General features: G+C 45.2%; 6 protein-coding genes across 6 annotated transcripts; 3 read left to right on the forward strand and 3 right to left on the reverse strand.

Annotated features, from left to right (window-relative positions):
- Nucleotides 1-1,619: 1,619 nt before the first annotated feature.
- Nucleotides 1,620-2,660, forward strand: T069G_09292 (cutinase domain-containing protein; the record flags this gene model as incomplete). The annotated part of the gene is made up of 3 exons (XM_056176502.1): nucleotides 1,620-1,985; nucleotides 2,053-2,232; nucleotides 2,307-2,660. 3 exons carry the CDS (start codon nucleotides 1,620-1,622, stop codon nucleotides 2,658-2,660), a joined length of 900 nt encoding a protein of 299 aa, XP_056024980.1.
- Nucleotides 2,661-3,698: 1,038 nt separating this feature from the next.
- Nucleotides 3,699-8,303, reverse strand: T069G_09293 (ankyrin repeats (3 copies) domain-containing protein; the record flags this gene model as incomplete). Its single annotated transcript, XM_056176503.1, has 3 exons — nucleotides 3,699-6,324; nucleotides 6,397-7,519; nucleotides 7,739-8,303. 3 exons carry the CDS (start codon nucleotides 8,301-8,303, stop codon nucleotides 3,699-3,701), a joined length of 4,314 nt encoding a protein of 1,437 aa, XP_056024981.1.
- A 2,520-nt stretch (nucleotides 8,304-10,823) lies between these two features.
- T069G_09294 (uncharacterized protein) lies at nucleotides 10,824-12,314 on the forward strand (the record flags this gene model as incomplete). Its single annotated transcript, XM_056176504.1, has 1 exon — nucleotides 10,824-12,314. The coding sequence occupies one exon, from the start codon at nucleotides 10,824-10,826 to the stop codon at nucleotides 12,312-12,314; it is 1,491 nt and encodes a 496-aa protein (XP_056024982.1).
- A 752-nt stretch (nucleotides 12,315-13,066) lies between these two features.
- On the reverse strand, nucleotides 13,067-14,641 carry T069G_09295 (heterokaryon incompatibility protein (HET) domain-containing protein; the record flags this gene model as incomplete). Its single annotated transcript, XM_056176505.1, has 1 exon — nucleotides 13,067-14,641. The coding sequence occupies one exon, from the start codon at nucleotides 14,639-14,641 to the stop codon at nucleotides 13,067-13,069; it is 1,575 nt and encodes a 524-aa protein (XP_056024983.1).
- A 365-nt stretch (nucleotides 14,642-15,006) lies between these two features.
- On the reverse strand, nucleotides 15,007-16,880 carry T069G_09296 (major facilitator superfamily domain-containing protein; the record flags this gene model as incomplete). The annotated part of the gene is made up of 3 exons (XM_056176506.1): nucleotides 15,007-16,258; nucleotides 16,320-16,607; nucleotides 16,672-16,880. 3 exons carry the CDS (start codon nucleotides 16,878-16,880, stop codon nucleotides 15,007-15,009), a joined length of 1,749 nt encoding a protein of 582 aa, XP_056024984.1.
- Nucleotides 16,881-17,878: 998 nt separating this feature from the next.
- On the forward strand, nucleotides 17,879-18,608 carry T069G_09297 (CFEM domain-containing protein; the record flags this gene model as incomplete). Its single annotated transcript, XM_056176507.1, has 2 exons — nucleotides 17,879-18,113; nucleotides 18,184-18,608. 2 exons carry the CDS (start codon nucleotides 17,879-17,881, stop codon nucleotides 18,606-18,608), a joined length of 660 nt encoding a protein of 219 aa, XP_056024985.1.
- Between the last annotated feature and the right edge of the window lie 685 nt (nucleotides 18,609-19,293).

A 19,293-nucleotide genomic window follows, 5' to 3' on the forward strand; every position in this document is an offset into this window, starting at 1 on the left:
GTTTATGGGCTGCTTGCCACTACACGCGCCTATATCTTCAGGATATCTGATATGAGAATCCCATCAAGTTCTTATACGTAGGGGTTTTTTCTTTTACCTTTCTTTTTTTTTTTTTTTTTTTTTCTTTTTGATCTCTCTCTTGTAGAGCTTGGGGCTTATGCCACGAGCTCGCTCTTATGATCGTAGCATTTAGCTTGCAGGCTAGGCGTTATCAAATAATAGCGATCCGCTATGTAGATCGATTATGGAGAGTACTTTCTCGGAGAAAGTGAGTCTAGGACAGAACACTACATGATTCGAAAGTCAGCTCAATCATAGAAAACAAGATTGAGTAACCACCGAATATATGCCTAGGTAGGTAAGTTCATACATCCATATAGGCAATTGGCATAGCAAATTTTTGAAATCGCCATTAGCAATGGCTTCATATGCGAACGAAGTTGAAGCTATTGGGTAGCGCTAGAGGAGGATGAAAGTGACCAGTATCGTACTTTATCGAATGTGTGTCTACAGATTTCAATATTTTTCGAGCAATGTCATCACCATAAGACTGGATCAGAAATTGAGTTAGGCAGCAAATATCGTTCATTTTCGAAAAAAAAAAAAAAAAAAAAGTTTCACTGACATCGATTATCAGCAGTCCAAATCGACCAAAAGCAAGAGGGTGGAAACGAGTTTCGAGGAAGGTAATCCAGACAGTCTGAAATATCCAGAGGGCTATTTGGTTACTCAATAATGATATCTTGAGTCTCGTATATAAAAATCGAATCTTCGATGCTCGGCGATATGATCAAGAAGCATCCTCCGGTATGAGCAGTATGAGGAGGTAATGACTCTGAGGTTTCGAAGCCAACAGTGCTGCCACAAAAGAGGGTACAAGACCAGATTATGGATGAAACTTGCACAAAAAAGAAGATGTCTTCAGCTCTCACATTCAACACGTCTTGGAAAAGGCGTCTAGGCGTACGTGGCATGATGCTACATGTGAGAGGCTTGTTGTGGGGTACAGCCCTCTTCATCTACCGTCAATGACACGACAAGAATATTGCCTAAAATTCTCAAATGTCGGTTCAAGGGCATTACCAAAACAAGTTAACCATTACGCTTCGTGCCGAATCATCCCCAATGCCGTGAGCGAGACTGCCAGCAACGGCCTAATGCCGGCTCATTCGAATCCAAGTAAGGTATCGGGTGGTCGCGACTGACCTTTGCAGATCTAACATGTGTCCGGCTGAGTAGGTGTAGATTAGCCTGCCAATAGTGAATATTTATGGCAAATGTAATACTCTAGGCGTCAAGAGTCCAATCGGGATATATGGCTACCATGAAAATGTGATTTAGCCTAATTCTACACGTGGGAGTGTGAGGATGAATGTCTGGGGGAACGGAATACAACAGTAACTAGAACAAATTGGGGCTTTTGTATAAAACAAGGCGATGATGAAGAGTAAATGTTGGATAATGTGAATAAAATCAGTAATTAATGCCTATATAGGTCCCTGTTGAAATTCTCGATGCTATATAACCTCCTACCTGCCCCCAACGTCATTCAACCTTCAAACAATAAGCATCTTATACCATAAGCTTCTGAGTTCGACATCTCTATTATAAAGCCAAACATGCCTTCGGTTAAGAGCACCCTCGCCTTTTTGCTGGGCCAAGCTCTTCTTACTACTGCTAGCCCAGTAGAGGGTGAGATTGTTCAGAAACGACAATGCCCGGGAATTCATGTCTTCGGTGCCCGTGAGACCACAGTAGGCCCAGGATATGGTTCCTCCGCTACTGTTGTGAACCTGGTCATCGCCGCCCATCCGGGAACTACATCTGAGGCAATTGTTTATCCAGCTTGCGGTGGTCAGGCCTCTTGTGGCGGCATTCAGTATAATGCCTCTGTTGTGGCCGGTATCAACGCCGTAGCCACGGCAGTGAATAACTTCCACAACTCTTGCCCAGACACTCAGTTGGTGTTGGTCGGATACTCGCAGGTTTGCCTCTCTTCTCTCGCTCTATCTCTTTTTACATTAAACCAGATGCTTATGAGTTATATGAAAGGGCGGCCAAATTTTTGATGATGCGCTTTGTGGAGGAGGTGACACCGGCGAAGGATATCCTAACACTGCTGTTCCGATATCTGCAGGAGCAGTCGCTGCTATTAAGGCCGCCATCTTTATGGGAGATCCTCGAAATATTCACGGATTGTCATACAATGTCGGAACCTGCACTGCTCAGGGTGTAAGTATTCGCCGTGTTACGAAGTTAGTCATCCTCTACAGAGTATTGTTTTCTAATTTTCTACTTTTTACCAGTTTGACCCCCGCCCAGCTGGGTTCGTTTGCCCCAGCGCATCTAAGATCCAGTCATACTGCGATGCCCCAGACCCATACTGCTGCAACGGAAACGACGCGAACACTCACCAAGGTTACGGTCAGGAGTACGGCCAGCAAGCTCTCGCTTTTATCAACAGCAAGCTCTCCTCGGGTGGCACTACTCCCCCTCCGTCCTCAACGGCAGGCACCTCTTCCACTAAAACTGGCAGCTCCCCCGGCCCAACCCAGACTCAGTATGGACAGTGTGGTGGTATCGGCTGGACTGGTCCCACACAATGTGCTACTGGCTTTACTTGTAAAGTCCTGAACTCGTACTACTCTCAGTGCTTGTAAAGAGCGCGAGAATGAGTTGCGGTGGAAGGTTCAAAGGCATCATATCTTGAGATATGCTTAGGACCAGGTACATAGTGCCTACTCTTACTGCTAATAATATACGCTCGTTTGTTGCCATGGAATTTTACAATTAGCGATGGAATAAAAAATATATTAATGCATTAACCATAAAGCATTATGTGTTCAAGAGCTCACATATAAGCCAAAAAGAAACGTTTTCAACGTTGACATAACTCCGTATTACTAAATATTACATCTATCCTATTATTCTCCGTGGAAGGCTATGGTCTCGAACGTGCAAAAATGTCTCGATCTTATTTGTGACGCCCATCGTTAATGCGACAGAAATGAATAACGCAAGAATACCACAATATAATGATGGACTTTGGCGAGCGTGTGTACACTCTGGATTGCTGCATTCGTCTGTTCTCTCCATAAGTATTTTGTCATCAGTTCATGTAGGAAATATGCTCACTGTTGATACAGTATTGATACTCCAGTAAAATCCTTGAAAATATCAGAGATATCGTTGCCTACACTCTGTTCGTACCCTATAATGTTACATATTGACATCATCAACTATTCACCTGTTTACAGATTGAAGAGAATAGTTAAAGAGAACTTGTTCAGTTGGGCCAGTGGAAACCCATAGTATAACTGTACAGCGTCGATTATAGTGGGTGAGTACATGCTTAATCAGGGGAGAGAGACAATGCTATAAGTCATGATGAACATCACCAGCGAGTTCACCTCTGTACGTGCCAGAAAATTGTAAACTTCCATTGGCTCCAGGACTAAGTGAGCATTGTGCCAAGGTCCATCTAGACAACTATTGACCAACGAATATAATAAGTCAGATAATATAGATTGCGAATACCCTGAGTTGATTTCTGTTATTATGAACGAATATGTAGGCAAAACGTAATGAGTTGTTATTGTAAGGAATAGACTAACACACGTTGTAGGATGTTGTTTTAAGTATGTTCGCTAATAAGGTTTGTCTGTAAAGTATACCTATATATGTTCTTTCTAACAATTTCAACACTTTGAATCATCCGGATTTAAGATTATTTGATCCCACATGTCCTTCATTTTAAGCTGAGCTTCATATGGACACCCCTTTGCATATATTAGTGGTGTCCCACCGATTTTATCTTCCGCATTAACATCCGCCCCCCTTTTAAGCAACAACTGGACCGTATCTTGGTTATGATATGCTGATACCGCGTATGATAATGGTGTCTTGCCAAGATTATCTTTAACGTTAACATCCGCACCCCCTTTGAGCAACAGCTGGACCGTATCTCCGTTATAATATGTTGATACTGCGTATGATAATGGCGTCTTGCCATAATTATCTCTAACGTTAACGTCCGCGCCCCAGTTAAGCAGCAGCTGGACCGTATCTTGGGGATTATAAGCTGATACAACGTATGATAATGGTGTCTTGCCATGATTATCTTTAGCATTCACATCTGCACCTTTTGCAAGAAGCAGTTGGATTATATCTTCATCATAGCCTTTTAATACTGCATGTGATAAGGGCGTTCTGCCATCATTATCTTTGGCGTTAACATCTGCCCCTCTTTTAAGAAGTAGCTGGATCGCAGCTTTTTGATGAGGACCTGTAAAACGCCACATGGTCGCTATTGCATGTGATAATGGCGTGGCGCCATTATTATCTTTAGCATTGACATCTGCACCTCTCTCAAGCAGCAGCTTAACCAGAGGTTCGTTGTCTTCGAGACATACTACATATGAGAGTGGCGTCCTGCCGACCGAGTCTTGAACGTTAATTTTTGCGCCTTTGTCAAGTAATATTTCAACCACAGCCCTACTAGCATTATATGCGGCTGGTAATGGCGCCTTGCCATGGCTGTCTTTCATCTCGAGGTCTGCACCTCTATGAAGCAAAACCTCAACTGTAGTTTTCTTGCCGTTCTCTATCCCGTAAAATAATGGCGTTTTCTTTTCCTTGTCTTGAGCGTCAATTTCCGCACCTCTGTCAAGCAGCAGTTGAACCATATATGGGCTGCCAGATTGTGCTGCATATGATAGGGGCGTTCTGCTCATTTGGTCTTTAGCATCAATTCCCACGCCCCTGCTAAGCAATAGTTTGACCATAGCTTCGCTGCCACGCTGTACTGCATAAGATAATAACGCTCCGCTTATTTGATCTTCAGTATCAATTCCTGGGCCCGTGTCAAGCAATAGTTTGACCATAGCTTCACTGTCAGACTGTATTGCATAAGATAATGGCGTCTTGTTGTCAAAATCTTGAACATTGATCCTCGCGCCTCTACTAACCAATAGTCGGACTGTATCTTCACTGCCGGACTCTACCGCATATGATAATGGAGAGCGGCCTTCATATCCATTGTTAATGTCAACACCACTATTGAGCGATTGCTCAACGAGGGAATAAAGACCTTTGTTAGCTGCCATCACGAGAAACATGCGGCCATTGCCATCTGTGTCGACAATCTTTGCACCATTCCCAAGCAGGAAATCAGCATTAGCTTGTTGACCGTTCGAGACAGCAGCTAAAAGTGCTGCCAAATAATCGAGATCGGCGCCTCTATCGAGAAATAATTTTAGGATAGACTGATGGCCATTCCTAGCAGCGATGTTTAGATTTCCTTGAGTGTAGGGGCGTAGGTCCAAATTCCTGGGGCGAGCCATTTTAAGGTAAACGGCAGCAGACAAAGTGGCGCCCTTCATGATGAAATCACTAAAACTGCGTGCTTGAGAAAATTTGAAACTCCTCCCAAGGCTATTTTTTTCAATACCATCAGAATAATAGTCGTCAACAATATCGTGAAATGAAGGCTCAATCTCCAAATAAGCATCTAAAAACACTCGGGTTGATTCAAAGCTATTCATCGCCAAGGCTGCAAATACTGGTGCCCCATAGCGTTCCGGTTCTATTTTTAGGAAAGATAATATGCACGGGTGGCGCCTGATCAGATGGCTCATGTTAAATTCGGCCAGGATATACAGAAAGCTCACGTTCCGTTTATGTCGCCTTATCTCATGCCTTTCGAGGAAATTATCGAGTTGAATCCAATCATCCAGCGGAAATTCTTTGAGAATCTCAGGCTGGTTGGCACCATGAGCCTCCGCCTCGTTTGCGTGATGTAGAACGTTTTTCACAGCGTATTCTAAGAACGGAAAGGAAGCGTTGGCTAATTTGCGAGGCTGGCTTTTTGCTTCTTCAGGTGCTACCCTTGCCGCCATTTCGAGATAAGCAGGTTTGCCGATAGCAATGTAATTCAAACAACACTGCTTCAATCGCTCGTGGCCGTCCCCGTGCACATCTGCCTGAAGATCAGGCCAAATATCTCTTAGTCCATTTTCTTTGAGGAGATAATCTTTAACCGATTCATGTATAAACTGAACAGTCGGAGTCTTAGACTTTGTTACTTCCGTAAGGCCTTTAGATGAATTCAATATGAACCTTTCGATATCAGAAGCTGTAATCTCATTTGGTTGCCACTCATATAGAACATTGGATAACATTGCAAAATATAATTGCTCCGGTCGCAGAGGTTGTTTCGTGAAAAGCACCCACTGAATACAGAGGAGCAACTCATCAGCATCCTGTCGATCGCGAGTTAAAATGTCGCGGAATAATTCATGGAGATCTGCTGGGATCTCTTGTAGTCTTTTCCTCAGGACATGAATGCGGCCTTTATCATGTTCCTTGTTCAGAATACTAACAACCAGAACAACCCACATAAAGACACCCGAGGCTTTTTCTTGAAGTTCGGCGCGGATTTGGTTCGCAAGAGCGCTACTCCCAATCTTCAGTTCGCTATTGATATAACTAATCATGTCCTGAGTGTGTCCTTCCTGGCCTTCGAGGGTCAGATTTAGGCCTTTCGAAATTGAGACATGAGGATAATGGCGACTTGAAAAGCAGACACGGAAACTTCCAGCTGTAGGCGATTCACCAACGCGTTCAAAAAACTTGATCATATTGCGAATTTGGTTCTCATCGCATTCATCCAAAGCATCAATAAAACAGATGATACTCGATTCTTTGAGGTTTTGGATAGCTTGATCCAATAAGTTTGTCAATATTTCCGCGGTCCAGCGGTACTCTTCTCCAGGCCATGCTGTTATTTTAGGTAACTCAAGGTTATTTCGCAGCTCTGGTAGTTTTTCAAGGAGTTGTAATAAAAGTGACCGATACATTCCAACCGTAGATTTCTCCAACTCCTCTCCCCGTGCATTGAAGAAAAAGTAAATGATAGTTTTGTCTCTCATTGTCTTTTTAGCGCTGTTAAGAGCGAATTTCATAAGTGTTGACTTTCCAGTTCCAGGTTTGCCCTTGATCCACAGAAATCCACGGTGCTCACTAATTTTGGCTGTGTCTAACCAGTTGATGTATTCAGATTTGTGCAGCAGCCACCGACATGTCTTGGCATGAGCGTTTTTAATGGTCATTTGACGGGCCTCAATTTGATCAAACCGTAAAGAATCTAGCAGTGCATTCATCTGCTCGACACTGATTGTATATGGCATTTTCTCTTGTAGTGGAAGTTGACTTGAGGCTGAGTTGATTGTGCTTTGTGGAGCGGCAGATTCTAATGGAGGGAGACGGTTAATAAGGTCTTTTGCATATGCAGCGGCCGCCATTGCGGCATAACCCTGCCAAATCTCATTCGTATGTGAGTCTGAATAGTCACATATACCTCGAATGACCAAGCATGGAAAGGTGTTCATAAGACCGCCCGCTTCCTTTTCAAAGCAGAGCACATGATATTCCGAGGACATCTTATCTCGAATTATGGCGTTCTTCATTAACTGATTCGCAGAAGCAATCATTCCGTAGTGAATAACCAAGCTGCTATTCTCTTGAGTTCTTCTCGGTCGTATAATTAATGAGTCATCGCCACAAGATTTGGCACAATCAGAACCGTCGTTTGAGGGGTGAACAAATGTGTTACAGTAGAGCCTGTCACTGCTTTCATGAGGCCGGCTGTATTTCCCTAATAACTTTGGACTTCTTTCAAGGGTGATTTTGATAGTCTCTTCAAGTTGATGGCCTTCGCATTCGTATTGTGCCATCAAACCAGTCATGGCAGTTCTGAGGATCATGGGCGACTGGTCGAGGAATCGCGTTGGCTGAAAAGGTTGACCTTGAATCGTTCTTCCATAATCATACTGAAAAACACCACTCTTGCCATTACTAGGAGCGCTGACCACAATGTCGCCTAAGCGGATGTCATTTCTTTCGCTAGGTGCCCCGCCTCCGATGCCAACCATCAGACGGATCCTGATGTTGGGAAAATTATGCGACATGTCTGCTGCAACAGTCGCTGCCGATGCTGTTCCATATTCTCCGGTGGGTAAGGTAGCAATAACAACGTTGTGCTTTCCGATGCGACCAAGCGTGAAATCGCTTTGGTTGGCCTGAGATACTTTTTCTGGTCCTGCGTGCTTTTCATCGAGAATGGCTCGTGCAGCCACATACTCTGTGGTCGCAGCGCAGATCCATCCAACGGTGTATTCGGCGTTCGGTTTCTGCTGAAGATAGTTTCCTCGCAAATTCTGGTCGCTGATAGGCGTCTTCAGTCTCTTTTCCCTGCCGATTGCGGGGTCTTGGTGGTGGTGGTTAATGCTTAGAACTCGCTTCATCTTTCGTCGATTGCTTTATATGGACTTAGTTGTAGCGCTTAACAGGAGCTATAGGCGATTAATCACATACCGTGTACATATGTGCTAATAATGTTATTTCGCACAAGGGATGCATCGGTTTGACTCTTCAAATATATGCAATGTGTGTTAAAAGATCGTTGCAGAGGCGAATAGCCTAGCTATGCTTGCTTCAACAGTTGGGCATCAAGCAAAAATAAAGCGGCATGAGAATCCGCTGCAGGATTCAGCCTTGCGGCTTATATTTGCAGGATCTCGTGCCCGATACAGAACAAAACATCACATGATCAATGACCAATGATACGATGGGAAAATTGGCGGGGAGGCCAGTTAATATCATCAAACCAGGCAGCTATGAAAGTTCCGATTGAGGCGAGGATAGGAAAAGAACATTTGTATATAATACTAGACTGAAAAACAAATTTTATGTTACAGATCTAGAAGTAGCAGTAGCCTCTGAAATCACTACAAATCAGATTTTTTTATCTGATTTAAAAGCGAAATATCCAGCTGAAGCAAGTAGTAGAAAAAGGAACATGAGGAGCGGATAAATGTCGAGCAGGTTCAGAACGCCCCGGACTGATACAAGTACTAAAGGCTCAAGACTAGATTTATGTACATGTAATTGGCCGTTGAACACTCTATGCAGTTACTAATTGCAACTGATCTAAAAAGACATAAAATTAGAATCAGGTTTTCACGACCCATTAATGATCCTTAGATAAAAGAAGCATAATCATCATTCCATAATATTACAAACGATATACTTGATCGTAATTCCAACGTATAGCACGGGCATAGGTAACTGCGTACCTAGCCAGCACCTCAAATTGAATCTTAAGGACACCGGTATTATCAACTGCCAAAGGTGCGGAGTGATACACGGAAACGGAATCTTTACATGCTTCATGCTGGAGCCGCAATAGTTGCTGAGATTACCTGTTGGTATATGTTGATCCTTTGCGCTACCCCTATCCTCCTACACCCAAACATGTGACTGCCAGTTATACGACGGCAGCTGTAGACATCGCCAGCGATGTTAAAGAAGTTTCATCAATTGGGTTACTGGTCACCACCTTTCACCATCTTACCTGTCAACTAGCTAGACGGCTAACCTCGTAACCTTTCGCCAGTTTCCCAGCAAGTTCTCCTTGGCAATTATCAACTCAACCAAAGTTTGGTATTCGTATTGTAAGAGTAGCGATATAAAAAAATATACGATTATTATATATGCGGCTTATGTATTCGCCTCCTAAAAAAGGCTCTCCATAGATGACTCCTGATCCAGATGCAAAGTAGCTTTTTCGGAGATTTTCCTAAACAAGACTTGCCATCCTTTTTCTCATTCATCTGATATGTGATGGCTCAGTGATATAATCTCAGCTTTTATCACGATTAGTGCAATTGAACTCAGTTTTTCCCAACTTGCTGCCCAATTAGCAGGGGTATCCGTCGCGTATCCCAACCCTTTCCGACCTAGGGTACCTCTAGCTGATTAAATGAATCAACGTTCCTCCCTCCATTCAAGACCTTGAGGGCTGATGTAATTCGACAGAATCCGTATGCAGTCCTCTCATAAGCTCTTTGTAATATTTTAAAATCTGACTTAATTTAACATGCTTCCTTAGCTGGTGAAGGCCTTCTGTTATCAGTCTTCTTCTGCTTTATACTCGTCGGCATTTCTTTGCCGTCCATTCCAGAACAGCTGGATTAATGGTAGCGGTAAGCACGAAGGGTGGAGCTAATGGGTACCTTTATAGTACTGCCTAACTTAGCTGGATAATAGTTCCTCAACTGTTAAACAGGGGTCCTATTGCTTCTAATGCCGCTTGATCCGTAAACAACAGCCAATGATCAAAGAATCAAGGACTAGAACCGATAATGCCTCTGAAACAGGTGTAATAAGTAGTGTGGGATCTATTTACGGGATGATAACGGAAGATTTTTCTCGAGAAACTGCTTTTATTCTTACACCAATAGCAAAAGAAAGTATTGACCAAGTTCCTAATAGGGAAAGAAATCCTATAGAACAATTACCTACTTTACGTCACTGCCCTATTTGAAGAAGTGTAAGATTTGTCATGACAATAGGAATATAGGCCAAGAACTTAGAGTTTTACAAGGCCGAAGTACTTGATCTCACCCACCGATAGGCTACTGCAATTGGGGTGGGGTGATATTTTGCTGATATTGGTTTGCTTTCTTGATCTGGTGATTTTTATGGAATCAAGAGATGCTTGATATTCTTGATCTGGTGATGTGTATGGAACCAAGAGATATTTCTTCTCAATGGAACGGATGAATCACCCATTAGTAAGAAGAGAGGGCAATGTGATGAATGGACTGCAAGTGAGCTCAAAAATCAATATAAAGTCACATTGCGAAGCATCATGGGAAAAGTCTCTGAAGAGGAGCATCAGCACTTACAAAGGTGTAAACTGACTCTCAGTACGCTGAGTAAATGGTATACTCCCATTATTTGAATATATACCATTGGACATAATGGGTTTCGTTTCCAAAATAGTGCCACTTGTAGTGACACTGCTACTTGCACCACGCACCGCTACCTCTACGCCTACAGCCGAGCCTGCAACTTCACTCGTCAATGACACTCTAGCAGTGAACACTACTGCCATTGGGCTTAACGCAACGGCGTTCGCCAATCTCCTAAATATTACGACGTTGTACAACATTACGACTCCGGAAGATGCATTTGCGCAATACCCCGAAGGAGCTTCTCTGTTTGATGCACTGGCTGCTTTTGAAAAAGAGACAAACCTCGTAGGCAGTGCAACATCAGAGCATGTTTCAGCATATTATGTGCATAAAGCCGCCATGGCTGACATCGAATGCCATAATGAAACATACCAAATGTTGAGTCATGGACGCTTCCTCAGAGCCAATTACACGCAGGCTTTGAAGTATGGCCATGTTTACGGAAATATCACTGCAAAGAGTGGCTCTTGTGTAACTAAAGGCATGACAAGATTGAATACCAGTAACCAAAAGCGATTTTTTGGTGCTCTTTTCGCCAATGCGGCTCTTTGGTTTTCAGGAATCTCATTCGCTGGCCAACTCTTCAATGCGGCATGCCAAATCACCAATCAGTTTAACCAACACTCTGTCGGACGGCCTGTGTGTATTGGAGCCAGCATCTTAACAGCAATGGGCGGTGGATCGAATCTTTGGCAGGCTTGGAACACTGCCCAAACGGCTGTTACGCGAACACCTTCGTTTAATGACTATGGAGTATGGCAAACAGGCAGTGGATATCAAGTAGAGTTACAAGGACTTTCTGATCGCAGTACATCTGACTTTGACTGGGAGTCAGAAATGCCGGGCATGCTCCATGGCTATGAGAATAGGAATTTGACATGGGCGGAATTTTACGGAGCTAACATCACCCACCCGGGCTCCTACTATTACGACGGATCGCGTGGTGGCATAGCCATGCCGATACAATTTTTCCATCAACCACACCCAACAAACGCTAGTCGTATGACGACTCATCTTGGAGTCGATCTCACTGGAAAGTCTATCCGCAAGCGGGAGATGGTGTTAAGAAAGCGTCAGAATCCCAACGACCAAAACACTTGGTGCAATGGAGGACCATCAGTTGCAACATTTGGACCTCCAGAAAACGATGTACCTGCTTGGGAGGTGGGGTACTGCGATGAAGATGACAACTCAGGAGAGTCAGCAGATGGTGGCGCCGGAGCATTATACTACGGCTTTGACTCATACGCACCGAACGAGAATTCAGCCTTGGGATGGGACATGGGTCTCGATGATTCGGGAGACCAACAAGGGTTTCAGGAAGCATATGATGCAGTCTATGAGCAAGTTTCTGGGGATCAGATTTGGGAATCTTGTGTCTGTATGCAGGAAAATGGACAGTGGACTAACACCGGATCCCTTCAATATTCCTGGGATGATACCTACAATGGGTATTCGGAGTGCTGGAATGCTAACTGTGATGGTGGAGGAGATTAAAGCAGAGCTGACAATTGTTGGTCTGGCTGCCAATGTTGCGGCTTGCCTCTTATGGTCGCAAAGATGATCGAGATGATCCATGATAGATCAACTGGATATATAAGTTCACTTCTTACGCTCATTTAGATAGCTGGAATAGCCAGCTGTTAATCACAGGCTCATGATTGGACTGCATTTCTAACTCTTACTTTCTGTCAACGCTTATATTGTTTACGTGGTGTGACTGTGAATCTCGATGCTGAGGCTGGTTACCTGATTCATAGATTGCGAAGTCCTGACTAGCAGTTGACCGTCCTACAAGCCAGGGCTAACATCTACTGTTCCGCCAGTAGGAGATAAAATGAACTCCCTTTTCTCATCGTATCTTTTCACATGATAAAGTATAGTCTGTATTAGCACTTGTTTAATGTGTTAAATACCCAGTATTCGAGACTGGTATCCAGAACTTCGGTGACTATTAACTGCATTGGGAAAGTATACCCAGATGATATCTTCACCATTAACGGCAGAATCTTCAACAATTCCTAACAATATGTCTTAATTTGAATCAATGTATAATTGCCACTACTACGCCCGCTTTATCATGGCGTTTGGATACATGGCAGATATAATTAGCAATGAAGTCTTTGATTGGTCTTTGACATCTCTGTAGACTAAAGCAGGATACTACGTATGCTGGATGTTGGCTCGTCACTCTCTCATCATAGCTGTCGGGCTATTTATTACCAGTTCAACTATATAATGTCTTGATATTAATCACCATCGGCGCAATCGCACTCAGTTATTTTTGATCCTGGAGATCCCCCTATTCGCAAATGACTCCTCCGTGTTTTGCCCACAAACTCTTCGGGCACACCACTATGTCCTGGAAAACATTCCCATGCACCACTCTTGGATTTCTTAATTTCATATGCCGCTAGGTGTTGAATAAACCCATTGGTTGGAATAATGAAATCCTCGGCCCCTATGAGCATGACGTGAGTTGAGTCGGCATTTGATAGATTCCAGTGATATGCTTCCCCATAGCCATTGACAACTAAGGGCTCATTGGCTCGGTTGTTTTGAATCTCAAAGATTTCTGTACACACCAGATCGCTATTGTCCGAAGAAGCAGCTGCGGGAATCAGAATCTTAATATTGAATATCTTCATGTACGTCTGAGTCAAGATATACTTTTCAACAGGAACGGGCTGCTTTTCGACTATGAATATTGGGGTTTGCTGAACGTCAAAGGTCGGAATGGTAGGAAACAGCCTCTGTCGAAGTTCACGGGGCGCGCCATGTTCCATAATATCCAGCCACGACGGAAATGACATTGATGTCTTCCTCACAACCTCAGCAATAAGATCTTCTCTACTGCGGTTGTAATCGACCTCGATTTCAACGCCCAGCAAATGCATCATGCTATACACTGTATCCTGGGGATATTTCGATTTGCGCAACCACAAACTCCGCCAAACACCAACTTGCCTCATGGCGGGTGTTGTGGCCAACAAAAGAGCTGCGAAAGCCCAAACAACTGCGCCATCGCCGAGACATTTCAACAACCACCTCCCTTTTCGGACAACTTCGCCTGTTTTTCTGTTGGTGACTTCGATATGTATTACACCCTGGAGATGATTCAGGATACCCCGTATATCTGCTAATGCAAGGCTATCCTCAAGGTAGGTAAAATCCTGATAGCCTGGCCAAGCAGATCTTTCTGTAAAAAGATAGTCATCAATCTTTTGTTTGAGTAACCACACGTAATCCATGCCTAGCACATATGTGTTTGGACATAGAGCTGCCTCCTGAACTGTCCACGCTCGACTAGCCCATTCAGTCTCAATTTCGAAATCTTGAGCTGCAGAAACGCCACCGGGCATGACTATAACTGCCGTCGCATTCTTGTATATGTTGCCCATGTTGGGAATTTGGAGTTTCTTGTCGTCTAGAGAGTTTTGATGAACACAGATGAAATCAAGCCATAGTAATTCGCATCCCAAATGTCGAGCTGCAAGTGCTGCTTGGCGCAGACCATGCCAACTGATTGTAGATGGGGAACTATCGCCCATGTCAATGTGTAGAGGCCGATTCGCAATCGTGCTAAGCCTCATGACCTCGGGAGAAGAGTTCCAAGTGTGTGATATGGCGACATATTTGGGAAGTTGACCGTCGACATTATTCCAGTCCAAGTCCCTCCATTCCAAAAGAGAGAACTCAGCATTGGTCAGTGCTAAAAGGCCGCTCACAGTAATGAATCTTGAAGCGCCATCCACATGGTTTGACTGGTAGCTCCAAGTTGTTTGATCTGCCTCGTAGAATGTTTTAATTGGAATGCCGGTCATATTTCGAACTTTTCTCAGGCTCCTCGAGTAAACCAGATTTGCCAGTTCTAGACGGATGGTGGGAGAGAATGCCAGCTTAAATGGAAGATTATGAATAGCTCTTGTATTGGGCACCAATGTTGGGCATCAAGTCCTTCAGGTGCTTAAGATGAGGTTTCTCACTGCATACATTTACAAAGCTAAGCATTTACACCGACTCTATTAGCGTGGTGTGTCTTTACTTTATTATTGGAATTATCAAGATCTCATATATCTTGATAGTGGTCAATGCCATCTGTCGACGAGCGACTAGTATGGACCTTGCGGCTGTTGTTATATACTACAATCTGCGGTAGCTTAGTACCTTCAATATCTAAACTCGGTGATTAGATGACGTTGCCACGAGTCTGCTTAACATCACGAAGCTTGATATCTCGCCACATCCAAGTACAACCCCAGCCAACCACTATGAAGCATACACTAGTGATGAGCATGAGACGTTGTGACTCTCCATATGCAAGAGAAATCCCATGTCGGATCTCTGTGCCTTCAGGGTATCCAAGCTGGGTGTAGATGCTGCTGAAGATTGCGTCGACCGGAGCATCGGCTGGAAGATTCTTGATCAGGTTCTTCTTGAACGTGCCCGTCCAAATGGCAGCAGCAATGGTTGACCCAATGGCGCTGCCAATACTGGAGAATAGGTCGAGAATAGCCATGATAACAGCGACATGTTGGTGGTCTGAAGGAGCCATCATGGCCATTTCTCCAGCAACGACCATGGGGCCACCAGCGAAGGCAACGAAGATCTGTGTCATGATGACATAGCCAATGCTCTGGTCAGGCTGTCGGAATTTGATCATAAGACCAACGCCAAGAAGCATGAGAGGGAGCGCATACAAAGTCGCGGACCACTTGAACCTGCCAGACAAGCGGATGAAGTAAGCAAGGAGGAGAGCCGCGAAACAAGAGCCGACACGGTAAATGTTGCCAATGTAAGTGGCTTTGGTAATACCAGTATTCCAGACAACCAGCAGCATGGAGCTGAAATAGCTGCCCCAGATGGCCGAATTAGCAAACACAAAGAGGAACATGAGCCCAGCGAAGAATACTGTCCGGTCCATGAGAAGGTTCACCGGCACAAATTTGACAGGAGCCAGGTACGCCTCGTAGAAGACAAAAGCGATGATGAGAAGACCGCCAACGATGATGAAAGCGATGATGATTGGTGCTCGCCACTGCTCAGCCTGGTATGAGTAGATCGAGAAGGAAAGCAGAAACAAGGCCATTCCAGTAGCAAGAATGAGGATGCCGATGAGATCAACATCGATGCAGTATTTCTTTATCGAAGCAAGAGTAAGTCGTCCAGATTTCGATTCCAGCAGCCCTTGCTTACGAGCCTTGACGTGGTTCCAGATGAAGAGGAATCCAAGGGGTCCGACGACTACTGGGGTCACAATGGCCCATATTCCAAAGCCCCATCGCCAGCCAATACCAGCGATGACGCTGTCCGAGATTGGTCCACCAGCGAAAGTTGTTGCGATATAAGGAGACGTTGCAAAGGCAAGCATCAGGGGTCGGTTAAGGAGGGAGGTTGTGTCGGCAATGAAGATGGTGATACAGTAGCTGACGCCTTGGGCGCTAGAAGATGCGAATATGGTTAGTCAAGTATGAAAAGCGAAAGGATAATCATAGGACTTACCCAATGGATGAAAAGACTTGAGCGGCAGCATAAGTCTTGACGTTGTTACAACCAGCCATCATGATAAATCCAATAACCCAAATGAACAGAGTGAGAAGCAAGCCCTGAGGTCTACCCCAAGTGTCGAGGATCTTGGCCAGGGGAAGCTTCGTCAGTCCACCGAATAAGCTAGCCATGATGCCGGTAGCCGCAGTCAAAGAGTGTTGCTGGAAAGAACTGGTGACGAATGGGTTGAGAGCACCGGTGACGACCTCTTCGATCGATGTAATAAAGTAAATAAGCCAGATACTGTTGCAATGATGTCAACGTTAGCAAGCTGTGATGTTCCCATCATGTGAAATCATCATCGTACATCACATAGGCAGCAACCATGTGCCACTTAGTCCACACTTGGGCCGCAGCCTCGATCTTCTGAACACCCCCTTGCGCATCTTTCTCCAAGTCATCGTTGAAATCAGACTTTTCGACGGGATTGTTCTGTCCAGTGCCTTTTTCATCGGCAATCTCTGGAGCAACAGTAGTTACGTCCCCCTCAGGGGTAGTCTTGGAGAACAAGCCCATTATGAGGGATATGTCCCGCTCAGGAGATACTTAAATGGCAAAGAAAAGCCAGAGCTGAGAAAAGAAAGTGGCTAAGCTAGACACTTTTCGGGCGAGAGCCCGGCTTTTGCAGCCTTTTATATCTATACAACCCAGCTATCCCATGTGACACCCAGTCTTGGCAGTACCAACAACTACATGACTCAGACTAAATGAAAACCAAGAGAAATCGGGTCCGCGGGAACGTTGGCATAACGCGATCGAAACCAACAGGGTCACATCGCAAGAAAACATTCGAAAATCCCTCTCGGAGAGCGATCGGTGTGCGAAGAAAACAGCGATTAAAACTCTCTCAAAAAGACGGGAGCAAGGGTATATGTAGGCATGGCAAGGATTAAAAGCGCGGCCCCCCTCTTTTGCGCAATCCTCGGCATGCAGGTTCGGGGATGGCATCCAATGATTTGATCTTATCTGATGATCTGATAAAATTTTTTATCTGATCATCTCCACCGCCTTCACACCATTACACCACTTCTAGCAAAGCCGCCGAGATTCAGCTCTCGTATAGCGCCAAATAGTTGTTAGCTTGGGAGCCGGTGCTGGCACGGCACGGCTTGGCGAGGAAGCTGCCAAACTGCATGTGAAACTAGAGTAGGATCTTAGAGCGATTTCGGCTTGGGAATCCTTGCACTAGAAGCACGAGACTTGCTGGTTGTTGGCACTTCTATTGAATAAGGTTAATCAGGAAAGGTTCAGTCCGAAGGTCCAGAAAAGCTCGGATGTTGACAGCAAAGGTTCCGTCGATTTGGGCTGAGCTTCTGCACGCGGGATTTAGACAGTTCTCGATTTAGACAGCTCTCCGAGTTGCATATATGTAGCCGACCCTCGGTGTGTCGAAGTAATCCAGGTTTTTTTAATTCCTTTGCTTCTTCTTCTTTTTACCAGATCAAGTCCTAATTTTGAGCCCTTAATTCTTCATCAAAAACTACTCTTTTTAGAGTTATTAATCAATCGTTATAATGAAGACTACCTCATTCCTCCTTGCCGCCTCAATGGCTGGCGCTGTGGTTGCGCAGAAACTGTCGGATTACTTTCCGGAATGCTCCCTGAACTGTCTTGAGCAAGGAACTACTTCCGCTACTGACTGCACTCTCGGTGATGCAGTGTGCTTCTGTGTGCAGAGCAACTACGAGGCCATCTACAACGCAGAGCTTTCCTGCGTCCTCAAGGATTGCGGTGCCGACGTCTCCGTCGGTAAGTCTACCATTAGAATCGATGAAGGAGGAGAGACTTTGAGACGGACAAACTAACACACATGATACAGACAAGGTCCTCCCTGCTGCGATTCAGTTTTGCTCTGCCGCTACTGCTTCTGCTTCTGCCACTGCCGCTGCCCCGGCTGAGTCTACATCTGCCACCTCCGCCGCCACGACTGAGACGACTGAGACGACATCACATGCGGCTCCTTCTTCTTCTTCTTCTTCTTCTTCTTCTTCTTCTTCTTCTTCTTCTTCTTCTTCTTCGTCTTCTTCCGAAGCATCTGAGACTTCCGCTCCGCAAACGACATCTTCTGCTGCTCGCTCAACTTCCGCTCCTCAAACCACTGCTACAAGCTCGACTCCGGTCGGATCTGGTCGTCCTGTGACGACCGCCAGCACCACGGCTGCGTTTAGCACTGCTGCAGCTGCAGCTGCTGGGCCAATGGTGACTGCTGCCATGCTCATTGCCGGCGCCGTTGCCATGTTGTAATGGCATTACAAATGTGAACCAGATTCCATACTGTTGTTTCTGGCGTGACAATATAGGTTTGAATGGATGGAGATGTTAATATCGATGCTCACAATGTGGATGGAGACGAAACGTTACATAAGCCTGCTTGATGACACGAAATGACAGAGATGGACGGAGATAATGCTAGCAAGAGGTAGAAATAGTAATATGTAGATATAAGATACAAGATCAGGCGCACCCATGTCCACGTTATGACGTGTAGCTGCAAGCACGGCAGTACATAAGCAACGACCGCGTCTCGTCTTTGATCCATCCAGGCCTGAAGTTCCGTCATCAACAAATTAACAAATCGAAAACATCAATGTCAGTCAAAAGGCAGATCATCGGCGCGGACAGCGATTGATTGATTGGTACCCGGTACCTGCGGCCTGTGCCAGCCCGGCAGACTGGCGGTGTCCGCGGCGGCAAATCACGCCGTCGCGGGCCATGATGTCAGCGTATCAGCGCCTGCCAGAGCCCGCAACAGCGCACATGCAGGCGGCGCAGGCCCTTATAGGTGCCAGGTACTGGGTACATGTACACGCACATGCACGGGAGCAGCAGCAGCCAGCGTCCCCCAAACACGCCCAAGGGCCCCAAGGGCTCAAGGGTCCAATCCAGTCCAATCCAGTCCAGCGCAGCGCATCACACGATGACGGGCATC

This window comes from Trichoderma breve, chromosome 6 (genome assembly GCF_028502605.1).
Source record: "Trichoderma breve strain T069 chromosome 6, whole genome shotgun sequence".
Taxonomy (NCBI): Eukaryota; Fungi; Ascomycota; class Sordariomycetes; order Hypocreales; family Hypocreaceae; genus Trichoderma; species Trichoderma breve.